At 41.5% G+C, this 12691-nt stretch overlaps 1 protein-coding gene across 23 annotated transcripts in view; it reads left to right on the forward strand.

Moving 5' to 3' along the window:
* Window positions 1–12691, forward strand: part of GULP1 (GULP PTB domain containing engulfment adaptor 1) — a 479313-nt gene that overhangs the window by 415663 nt on the left and 50959 nt on the right. For 15 of the 23 annotated variants that reach the window (XM_075608428.1, XM_075608427.1, XM_075608432.1 and 12 more), the window contains 2 exons: window positions 2261–2323; window positions 11352–11489. The exons of 2 other annotated variants lie outside the window; for them this stretch is intronic. In XM_075608428.1, the coding sequence (XP_075464543.1) occupies window positions 2261–2323; window positions 11352–11489 (201 nt within the window). The remainder of the gene's footprint in view (window positions 1–2260; window positions 2324–11351; window positions 11490–12691) is intronic. 6 more of the 23 variants (XM_075608446.1, XM_075608445.1, XM_075608447.1 and 3 more) reach the window with 1 other exon arrangement.

Consider the following 12691-nt stretch of genomic DNA (forward strand, 5'->3'; position numbering starts at 1 on the left):
CATTTGCATAGTGTTTGAGTGCTACACACCCAAATATTTATTTCAATCATATACGACATAAAACATTCCATCACATTTGTACTTGCACAACATTGTTCATTCATACATACATGATACACAATTTGATTAGTATTTGGAGTTAAAGAATTGAAGCTTCACATACCATAGCCAGATGTGCTTAGACAAACAACACAGATGAACAATCTTTGAGGAGGAGAGGCAACACTATCCTATGATAATAAGAATGTTACACGTCATTCAACGACACTTTAATGACTGTATATATTAATATTAATATTCAGATCTACCTTGTTGTTTACCTGAGAAATAGGTGTTGATCACATTCTGAAGTGTCTCAACACCACTGGCTGTCCCCCCCTGTATGTCGCCTTGAAGATTATGATGCAGTGCAATATTGTGCAGAATGCAACAACAAATGACAATGTCAGACACCTTCTCAGGGTTATACTGTAATGCACAGCCCGTTTTATCTAGACACCTGAACCGACTTTTCAACAGTCCAAATGTCCGCTCAATAACTGACCGAGTGGATATGTGTGCAACATTACTGCTGCGGCACAGTTTATTCGAGCATTTGCCCGTTCTGTGCCGCAGCAGTAGCCTGGCGCGCGCCCGAGTGTGACGGGCGCGCGCCGAAGCAGCGGAAGAGCGCCCTCCGATCGGGGCGCTCTCCCTACCGCTGCCGGGTCCGCCGGGTCCCCCGGAACCCCCTGCCGCTGTCCCGCGATCGCGGGACACCAGGGCTCCCTCGGGGAGCCCTGGACGCGCGTGCAGGGGGCGCAGGCTCCCGAAGACGCGTGACCGCGCGTCTATGACGCGCGGCACGCCGAGGGGCGGCCACTAGCAAGCCGGGAAATCTCCCGGCTTGCGGATCTGGCCGCACTGCGATAAAGTGTGTCGCCAGTGTATATTTCTCCTCTGCAGGTGATTGCGGGTTAGCCAGTGGTGTCAAAAGCCACGGTCGTATCCCGTAACCTGAGTCACCTAGAATAGAGCGTTAAAATTAATTTTGACACTATACAATGTAGCCATGTTTTTAAAAATATGTTTTTGATATAATTGTGACAAATGTTGAAACAAAAACATATTTGACATGCGATTTGATTGTCCATGTCTGAGATGCTCATCAAACATGCACATCATGTCAAAACAGTAAACACATATTTCAATAATGTTCACTTACACATCCATGTTTTTGTTAATGAAAAATGGCCTTATGTGATGATACCGATGTTGTATTAAAAGATGGCAAATCATATATTTCAAGTAAGACTTAGATTGATGGCCACTTGTGTTATTGTATGTTTGTGTGTGTGGGGCGGGGTGGGGGTGTACAGATTAGCAAATATGTATATAATCACAAATTATTATAAATACAATCAGAAAAATGTACAGTAACTATGTTTGTGGTTATTTGCCAATATGAAACATTATACATGTCATATTAATCATAATGTTACATGTCACCAAATTAGACATGATGAAATATGTATGTTACCACTTCATAGTCTTATACTTCATAATATGTACACACCCACCAGCCAACCATGCCCAAAATACCCATTTTCAAAGGCATGGAAAACTGATGAGTTCCTTAGTATCAAGGAATCATGGCTGGAACCACAGAATCTGGCTACCATTCATAATCTTCATAGTGGCATCGCATACCACCTGCACATTCAGGGAATGATAGTGCTTTCTATTCCGGTATGCATGCTCACTCTGACTAGGCGGGATCAAGGCAACATGGGTGCAATTGATTGCACCCATCACACATGGCATCCCAGCTATGGTATAAAAGCCATTTCTGACTTCCAGCCACTCTGTCTGCTCTCTAGGAAAATGAATATAATTCCTAGCGCGTCTAGTCAGTGCACATAGAAACTGGCTAAAGGCCCGCGAGAATGATGACTACGAGACCCCGCCCACTATGCCCACAGTTGTCTGAAAAGACGCAGAAGCCAGAAAATGTAATAAGCACAGCATTTTAACAAGACCAGGGACTGCACGACCTCTGGCTGTTACACTATCCAAATCTTCTCTTATGTCTTCATAAAGAGCTAAGATTGCTGCAGAACTCAATCTATAACGATTTATAATCTCCTCCTCACTCAGCCCATCTAAAAGTGTTCTTTCCCGGTACACACATGGACGGCCTGGCACCACCTCTCTCCTCTCTCCTCTCCACCTCCTATCCCTCTCCTCTCCCTCTCACATCCTGTCTATCTTCTCCCTCCAGCAAAATAAGCCTCCGCCTTCTCCTGAACAAACGTCTCATTTGCATCTCCATCTAGACGTCACAGTGAGTGTTGATTGTTCCTCCTTTAAATACATGTGTTTAGGTCACGTGACTGAAATAAATGAACGTTGTGTAAAAATATATTTGCATTGTACTCTGAGATTCGTGTTTACAAACAATGAGTAAGTGTTAATTAGCAGTTACAAACATGGCTAGATAATCATGTGAAATGTATACAAAATAAACGACACCATTGTTTCCAACAAGTTAACAAGATATTTGAAATGCATCAAAATTTTATGTACACAAGTGTGTGCAATAAGATTTGGGAACATGAATGTTGAGAAATTAATTGAAGCATATTGACATATTAAGGTGTTTAGTAAGAATCTCTTATAATTTAACACACATTTTTGGGGTGAAAGAAATATCCGTCAATACAATCAATATGTAGAATGCAAAGTGATTCTTTACAAACTAGATATATCCTTTGTCATGTCATTGGTGGCTGAAACAGAGTTTTAACATGTAAGTCTTGCACTGCATTGTGTCCAATGTATTCCTGGAATGTTAATGAGTGTGTACACAATTGGTTATACAATTTGTTATACAATTGGTTCCGTGCTCGAGAGAGGGCGGGCCTACAAAATATGTAAACATTACCAATATGCATAATGTGTGACTTGAATCATGCTTTTAACATTATAAACATTATGAAATAAATAACAACATTTACGACTCTAGCATTGTTATTATTACAAAGTATTTTAGGTAAAGGAATTATATCACTGTTTATGTTGACAAATATGATTCATCTTATTTGAAGTGTTCCTTTAAGAGACTATCCCTAGTCTCACCATAACAGAAACATTGAGTTACTCCGTAAATAATCCTAACATTAACAACTCATATTGTAAAACATACTAAACGTACGCGGTGACACTATTATGTCAATAAGCTCAACTCTTGAATGTAACAAATAATATCTTTGGTAAGACCACAGAAGCAATAATCATAAGTAATATTTCTTAGCTCCATTGACAGCATGCTTCAAACATATATTTCAACAATGGTTTTTTTTTTCTAAGTGCTGTTCCGATGCTCATCCGTCGCCTCTCCCCAGCAACTTGCCAACTTTTTGGGACGAGACGGATTGGTGTGAAAATCTCAATTCTAGAGCGGCGCTCAGCTACTCGCCACTACTAGAATTGAGCGGGTTTCAAAACATGGCTAATTGCGGCGCAAAGTGCCTTTTCGCCGCGCCGACGGCGGAAAAAATAAACTGCCAAAAACTTGGCGTTTGTTTTGCTTTTCGCCAAGTTTTCGGCCCTTACTGAATTGGGGTATGCATTTTTGGCGCAAAGCGGGCGAAAAGTGCCTTTGCGCCGCTTACTGCATGAGGCCCCTAGTGTTATAACTTTGGATAATGAAACTGATTACATAGCGGTTTTGTAAACATGATTAGAACAAAAGGGGTAGATCCACAAAGCTTGGTTAAATCAGGGCCAAATGTGACGTTACCTAAATAGTTAATGGATGTTATCTTCCCTGACTTTAATGGAGATCAACAAAGCTAAATATATGCAAAAACAATGTCCATAAGGCCCCTCATTGGCATATGTTTAACGTGGCATTAGCCAGTTAAAAACATTATAAGACACCCCGGTGCTAGCTGCCAGTAACGCTATAAATATATATACTGTGACATAGTCCAAAGATGTTAGGCAGCTTTCTGCCCCATTTTAGGTCAGAAAGTGCAGGAATAGTTAAAAATGATCCATTCCACAGCTTCACATTAACTCAGGCTGCTGGATGGAAAATCCAGACCACAGATTACAATGGGTCTAGTTCTCCCTCACCTGCTCTTCTAATCACATGCACAGGTATTTAGAGCAGAGGGGTTTGCATTTCAGTCTCTCTCCTTAGAGCCTGGGGGCTGGGGGTGTTGCTGCTCCCCGGAATCCAGTTCGGGGTGGACGGCCCCTTCAAGTATCACAGTACCAGAGGATTTGCCTGGACACTTGGGACCGAGTCCCCACCACGAACAGATAAGACAAACAAATCTTTATTGCTGTATCTAAAAGACTATGCTTTATCTAGTGACCCTAAATGAGAGGGCCTTCTTTTAAACTGGGGAACCAGGTTAGTTGGCCCAGCAGCAGTTTGAGGCTGATTCTGATGTGTAGTTAGATCCCTGAATGGGATAGGATTTGGTTTATTTGATTTGGTTTGGTTCTGAAAAGTTATTTTCTCAACCCAGGGGGAGCATGTGGGAGAAAACACAACAAGAAAACACACTAAGTGCAGACTGAAATGTACAGGTGTGAGATGATTGTGATGCTTGGCCTCTAAGTACTGCCTACTCACAGGATGTAGGTAGGATATGTATAGTGGCGTGATCAGTAGAATCTGGTGGGTCCCTCTGAGTAAACACGGGAGGTACCCCAGTTCCAGCTACCTCCCGTGTTTACTCAGAGGGACCCACCAGATTCTACTGATCACGCCACTATACATATCCTACCTACATCCTGTGAGTAGGCAGCACTTAGAGGCCAAGCATCACAATCATCTCACACCTGTACATTTCAGTCTGCACTTAGTGTGTTTTCTTGTTGTGTTTTCTCCCACATGCTCCCCCTGGGTTGAGAAAATATCGTTTGATCTTCTGGGACCAGTCAAGACAGTCCCTTCCAGAGGGTCTGAGCAGGGCATTACAACTTATATTATACTTTCACCTTTGCACTATTTGAGTCACGATTTTCTTTGATATCACTATTTATGGGTTATATATATTCACTGTAATTTAAGTGATCACTAGCACCTAATTAGCGCCAGTTTTTTTCACCAATCACGTTGTTACATTTGGTTCTGAAAAGTGACACTGTGTGAAATGCTATAACACTGATATGAGTAAACCGCTGAAGGTTAAATGTCTGAGTGCCTCCTGCCTACACATGTTAAAGCTGCAGTACCTTACTTGGATGAAAATAAAGCAGGCAGAAGCCTGAGTTAGGCAACGTAATACTTTGCATGTTCCTGTTTGTTGTACAAATAACCCTAGAAGACTGTGTCGGGAAGAACCCAGACAGATGTCAGCGCTACAAAAGAGGGGCGTGTGTCACAATACACATACTGTATGTGTGTATATATATATATATATATATATATATATATATATATATATATATATATGCAAAAAAACTGAAAAGTATCCTCTATAAGCACTCGGGTATACTAAGTTATAACAAAATGTTCTATCAAAATATAAAAAAATCATTTCACTTCTTTAAAAGGACAATACAAAGGTTAAAAAAAATTAATATATATATAATATAATGTCTAGGTTTGCGCCCAATGTTATCTTTATATATATATATATATATATATATATATATATATATATATATATATATATATATTTTTTTTTATATATATATATATATATATATATATATATATATATATATGCACTGTGATACCATCAGGTATCTCTAGGTGCTGGAACAGTGCAGTAAGAGTGCTTTCCAGCTGCTCACAGAGTTAGTACTCCTTAGAAGTAGCTAGTTCAGCTGATGCCTAATTGAGAAGGCGGAACTCCTGATTGCTCATGGAGTTTTTAATAGTCAGGAAGTGACTACAGAGTGATGCCATGCTGCCAGAGAGACAATGCTGAGAGACACAGAGTGAGATATTGCTGTCCCATAGATGGGGACAGAGAAGTGCTCCCCAGCAAGTAAGGTTGGCACATTTCCTAGGACCCGCTGGATGGTGATCGCGGAATCTGCTGGGACTGCCTAGGTTTGAATCCCAGAGGAAAGCAGGAAAGAGGAGAGACCATGCTGAAGTGGGGACGTTGGCTCCAATGGACCAAGATAAGCAAAATACTTTATTGTTGTGTGTAGAGACTGTGTACATTGTTGCATATGCCAGGGCATGTTATAAGCTGGGAACCAGTATAGTTGGCCAGCTGTCGTTAGAAAGTGTTTGAAGCTGAATGTACAGTTGGTCTCCTAAGAGGAGTAGGAGTCTATTTTATGTTTTGTTTGGACTTAAAGGGACGGTGGGCCTGTTAGTATGATTTAATCCCTGTAAATAAACCCTAAATAGAAAAATACAGTGTTTCTTGCCTTAAATTGGGACTAAAAGAGACTGCAATGTGGTGCGGGCATCACAATACACATACACACAATATGTGCAATTGTCTTTTGGCTTGGAGTATATATTGTGTTTATGTTGGCCATTAGCCCTCTTAGCCACATTTGGCTTGTAGGACTAATGGCCAATACTGTACAAGGGAGGTTAGATTTGTTGAGAGGATATGTTATTCAGGTACAGTGCATGCCCTGGGGAGGGAGGTTAGGCAGCCTGAGGGAATTAAGGGATCTGGTTAAACCCTTGTATGCCATAGGAGTTGTACCGATATGACATTCAATTGGTAGTTAAGGTATTTGTATTAACCCCTTGGTTACCACAGTGACCATGAAGGCATGCATAATGCCTGACTTCATGGCCACTATGGCTTCGAAGCGATGAATACCCAAATCTTGGCTAAATATTTTTAACTAGTCCAGGGTATTTACTTTGACTTCCTATATTACTGATGCAATATAGGAAGCCAAAGTGGCCCACTTCAGAACCCTGGACAAAGCCAAAAAATGTTCAGCGATAGGTGTTAGTTGCTGTAAGCACCTACGGTAATGCCAGGTATAACCATAACATAGCATAAAGGCCACACCTCTTTTGCATATTATTAACACTAATGGCTGTTAAAGTTAATAGCAGGCCATCCTAGCATTAAGGAAGCACCTAATGTATCGTTATGGCGCTAAGAAGATCCACATTAGCACTTTACGAGATGTTAAAGCAGCAGTTCAGGCAATATCCTACATGTGTGTGTTTTTTTTTAAATAAATCAGTTCTGTACTATGAGAAAATACTTGTACAGTAGCATTAAAAAGAATGTTTTAAAGATATTTTTAATGTTTCTCATGTAGGAAGCATTTCCAAAGTGACAGCCCCCTTCCACTTCTGAGCCCCACCCTCTCTCTAGCAGTGAATCAATTGTATCTAGTAACTGCCCAGTCAATCATATTCTAGGAACTACATTGTCCAAAATTCTGTGCAAGAACTGAATTAAATAACCCTGAGCAAGCAATCTATTACAGTCGATTACAGGAGAACGGATAGATCTGCAGCTTAGCTAATCACTTGTCAGTGTGCAGATTGTATTGATGCACACATTGAATGGGGAAAAAATATATATATTTTTTAAACGGCAGCTTGAACTGTAGCTTTAGCTGAAATTAACGTCTCGTTACAAATGTAGCAAGACTTACTTTTCTCTGTGCTGAGATTTTCACTGGTCCAGTGTGGCTGTACTGCGGCTACAGTTTTCGCGGCCCCGAGAACAGTAAGCAGCCCAGGAAGGTCAACCCTGCGGGTTCCATGCTTCTGAATAGGACCCTGCAGCATTAATTCTTTTGGGCCATCTGATGGGAGAGAATACCAGTACTCACCATTCAGATGAGCTGCGCAGCCATGTCCCCACAGCGCTGAAGGTAAGATGCAGGGCTTGGCCAACCCCTGGATGATGTAGATGTCTCTACATCATTGGGGGAGGTAGGCTATATAGCCATATATCATCAATGGGGCTGAGCAGTGTTACATGTAGAGCCCCCCTTAATGATGTAGATGACTGTAACAGGGACTTATCACTGTTGACAGAAACTGCCTCTATATTCAGCAGTGTGCTGGTTAATTGCACAGGCAATTAACCAGACTTCACCTGGCTGATTAGGACTGTTAGAAAATGCCTGATCAGAGAAACAGGAAGTAGATTTCCTTAGCCCCAAACTGGACTGACCAGGGGAAAATAAGTTTTGATACACACAGAAGGACTGTATGCTGACAGCAAGACAAGGGGACAAGACCTCTATACCTGGACATGGACATTTCCATAGCACACAAGGGTGGGGACCCAGGAGAGCAGAGAGGCCTTCCCCTACAGCTACAAGAACAGATAAGAGACTTTCTTGTTGGACCGTTTGTAACAGGGGACTTATCCCTGTTCACAAATGTGCCTCTAATCCAGAAGTGTGGTGGTTGACTGCTGGTAGCAAATTAACTAACACCACCTGCCTGATTAGAGGTGGTAGAAAAAGCCTGCCTTTGAGACAGGAAGTGACTACTTAGCTCTGAATGAGAGCTGACCTTTGGAGAGAACACACATCTCTGGAGCTGACCGGTCTTGAGCTCTGCCCAGCATAGCTGATTGCAAGACACCAAATAAGACTTCTAAACCTGGATGCTGATTTTCTGTGCATGCACGGGTGCGGTTCCATGGGAGCAGAGAAGCTTACTCTACAGCAGCTAACAGATAAGACTTTCATTCTAAAGAGACTTCTTATATCTGCTTATGTCATGCTATGTGTTTGGGGCTGGGAGACCTGCTTAACTAGGAGTTGTGAATTGCATGGGATTTCACTAGAAACACTCCCAAGTGAATTAAGCTTTGTTCCCCCCCCTGTGTTTGGATGATTTCCTGATAAAAAGGAAAAGGCACAATAAAGCCTATTATAATTTCACCTTATAAAGTTTCCAATTGTGTTCCTCTGTGAACGTCCGTCTACACCGTTGTATATCTATATATATGTATGTTTGGGGTGGTAATTAGCTTAGCTACCCACCCAGCTAGAAAGGGCTGGAGTAAAGGTGTAGATATTGTCCAAAGTGGAGTAGGCCTTTATTTTGTTTAATTTTAATGTTTTGCCATGTTAAAGAACAAGCTGCAATAAAGTCTTATTTTAGTTTCATCTTTAACGCTTGCGCTGCCCACGAGCAAGACAGGACCCCGGTACTGATGTGGGAAAGTTCAAACCACGCACCCACAGAGCGGAAGCGTGCCTGGAAGGCGGATTGTCAAACGTAGCCGGCTCTGGGTTGAAGAGAATGGGTTAGATGATACTTGCCAAGGTCTTGGAGTATAGAGTTCAGAATAGTCAAAGTCCGTTAGCCGTGGTCTGGGGTTGGAGAGGTCAGAATAGTAGATGTCCATATAGCCGTGGTCTCGGTTGGAGAGATCAGCAGAGTCAAGGGTAAGCCGGGGTCAAATGCCAAAGAGATTCCAAAGACAAGCCGGGTTGGTACACGAAGGGTTAACTGCAAGTAAACACAGGACAAGGAGCAAATCACAACGGACATTGGAGATCAACCCTACAAGGAGTTATGCTCAGCAAGGTATGAGAGGAAGTGCAGGGTTTAAGCAGCACACAGGAACCAGTAGCAAAGGAGGCGGAGTGGAGGTGCGGCCTCTGTGGAGGCAAGGATTGGCTGCAGAAGACAAGTGGGCTAAACAAGTACTTGCCACGCAGTTGAGGAATGGTGCATGTCATCACGTGTGCGCACCGCACGCGAGAGAAGTGTGGTGCGTCCGAAGTGTGGCACTCTAGTAGAGCTGTGCATGCGCGTGCTCTCTGTAAGCAGAGTGGGGATGCGCGCACGCGCTGGTGCCGGAGCAGAGGTCTGAGATAACACAGGTAAGGAGGGAACATATCGCAAAGAACGTGTTCCCCGATTCCTTACACACCTTAAAACGGTCTCCATTGCATACCTCTGTGCACATTTCCTACAATGACCAAATATGGCCATGTAGTTCCCACTCATGGTGTAGATACATCTACGTCATTAATGGGGCTGCCAAACCTGCATCTTACAGTACCCTTTAGCACTGCAGACAGAGGGATGAGGACATGGCTGTAGACTGCTGTGCAGCTCATTTAAAAGGTGAGTACCGATATTTTCTCCATCAAGCAAAGGATTAACGCTACAGGGGTCCCATTCAAAAGCATGGAACGGGCAAGGTTAATCCTTCTGTCCACAAACCTTGCTGTCCTTGTGGCCGCGGAGGGGCCGCGATTGGGCTCCGGTTTTCTGCATTTTTGTTCCATGGCCACAAGGACTGTAAGGCTTGCTACATCTGTAAGTCACTAACAGAGCTTTGTGGATCTACCCCTGAGACTCTACAAGCATATATAACACCGTACTCCAAACACACAAAGAAATACCAAATGGACAATCATGTACCCAAGTAACAATGCACAAATCAAGTGTAGTGCTGCTTCCCCCCTTCCCCCTCCCCTCCCCTGGGAGATCTGCCCTAGCTCCCTCTTATTTCAGGGTGTGGATCAAAGTAGCGCAAATACCTACTTAATGTCATGTTATTGGAAGCTAATGGAACAATAACGTGACATTAAGACTATGCTAATAAGATCAATATCAGATGTTGTTTTTGCATATAATTATCTTTGAAGATACCATGTATCATAATGTCGATCCTGTTTGAGCTTGAATTTAACAGAAGACAAAGTTACCCAATGATACGTCCAATGCGACAAAATACATAGCTAAATGCTTCAATGTAAGTATTCTCATGAATAAGGGTCATTTAGTTAAACCCTTTGGCCAAAGCGTTAAAAGCCTGCTGCCACTTCACGGCATGATCAGGATTTAACAGAGCTTTGTGGATTTGGGGTTCAGTCCCTTTTGTGTTGCCTTGCTCTGTGATACTAAACGTTTATGATATTTTTCTGGGTGTTACAGTATGTACACAATGTCTTTCATTTATTAATTTATTCTAACTACCTATCCCTTTAAATACCACGAATACAATTTTCCTACACTCCATACAATTTTTTATTAATGTTCTGTTGATGTCTTCCCTTGATTTGTTTAGGTTGGCATTCATGCTCTTTTTTCAGCAATAGTGTTAAGATAAGCACTCATTATGTTAAAGTGTGTCCCACTGTATGTCTAAAAATATATCAAACTATCCTTCAGCCTGTGTCCATGTTAAGCACTTTAGATCTACAGTAAGTGATGGCACAAAATGCTGTGTATTGTCTGGTCCAAGTCGGTCAAACGATTATACGATCAATAATATGGTAAGGGTTTGTATGCTATTGTGACACACACAGGTACTTTGTGTATCCAATGTTTGTGTATGTGTCTGTATTCACATTGTCTTCTTATAAACAGGACTTGTAAACCAGAATTATCTTGAAACTCAAGCAATCCATTCTTTGTTTGTTTACAGGAAGTCCTGCACAACTGTCAACTACATAGGATATCATTTTGTGCAGATGATAAAACAGACAAGAGGATTTTTACGTTTATATGCAAGGATTCCGAGTCAAATAAACACTTGTGTTATGTATTTGATAGCGAAAAGTGTGTAAGTATGCCAGATGTTTAAGGGTGTTTTTTTCCTGTCCTACATGAAAAGGGTTTGGCTTGGCTTGAGATTGTTATAATGACTTGGGAAGTTGGGATCAGTTGAAATCTGCAGATGTTTATCTTCATTAATGGGTCCAATCTGTCATGAGAAACTACATCAAGATGTTTCCTTGACTCTCTTCCCATGCTGCAATTCATGTAGACATGAGTAAGAGTCTGATTTTCCTTTTGTTCTTGAAGTCCATGCTGTTAGGCCTTTTTCCTTTTTAAATATACATTAGATTCATGACAGACTGTGATACCTTTTAATACTTCCACTTTACTCCAGTATAAGAAGCTAAGTTAGACACTGAACCTTTACATTATATTTAACTGAATACTGCTCTCACAATATACAGGGGATTGAATACATTTTTCTTTCAGATGGTTTCAAGGTGCAGTCCCCCTCCCCCTCCTCCCTCATGAAAGTGAACTCAATCTAATGCCCTTAAAGCAGATGACCAAGCTTACCTTTTAACAAGTTGTTTATCATTGTACATTCATTTGTATTTCAAAGGGCCCAAAGCCTGCAGTAGAGTGTTCACGTGGCAACCCTGCTGTTTATTCTCACTTACTCCAACCAACCAGCAAGCACAGTTAGTTTCAAAGTGTTTTATCAGAACAGCTGTCTTATCCTGAGCTTCTCAGATTAGGTTCTCTGAATTGTAATTATTTTATTAAGTGAGCGAGGCTCAGCAGATATTTTATCTAGTCTTGCTCTCTTTTTTTTGTGGAATCCATTACACATGAATTCAGTGAACAGTTAAAACAATAGAGATGAAATCAGATACCCTATTGCATATTGTAGTATAGTAAGGAAATCTTAAGAGATAAAAAAAAAAAATGCAAGGGGGAAAAGCACCTTTAAAGGGGCAATCGCTTCTTGCCCCAACATGAATTAATTCTAGTGACATGTTTAAGGGTTATTGTTCCTTTTTTTTAACCTAAATCTGAAACCTGTAAGTATTTTTTACTTATGTTTTACAGTTAGACTTGGGAGGGGTTTGATTTCCTCTGGCTACTCCCTTTTGTGTGATTCACTGTGTATTCAGCAAGTGCTTGTACAGCCAGAATCCCCCATCCCTGCCTTTCATTAACATTATTTGTACACTGATAAGGACAGGGTGGGGATAAGGGTAAAGAAAACACTCGATTGTCAAA

Source organism: Ascaphus truei, chromosome 7 (assembly GCF_040206685.1).
Source record: "Ascaphus truei isolate aAscTru1 chromosome 7, aAscTru1.hap1, whole genome shotgun sequence".
NCBI classification, from domain to species: Eukaryota; Metazoa; Chordata; class Amphibia; order Anura; family Ascaphidae; genus Ascaphus; species Ascaphus truei.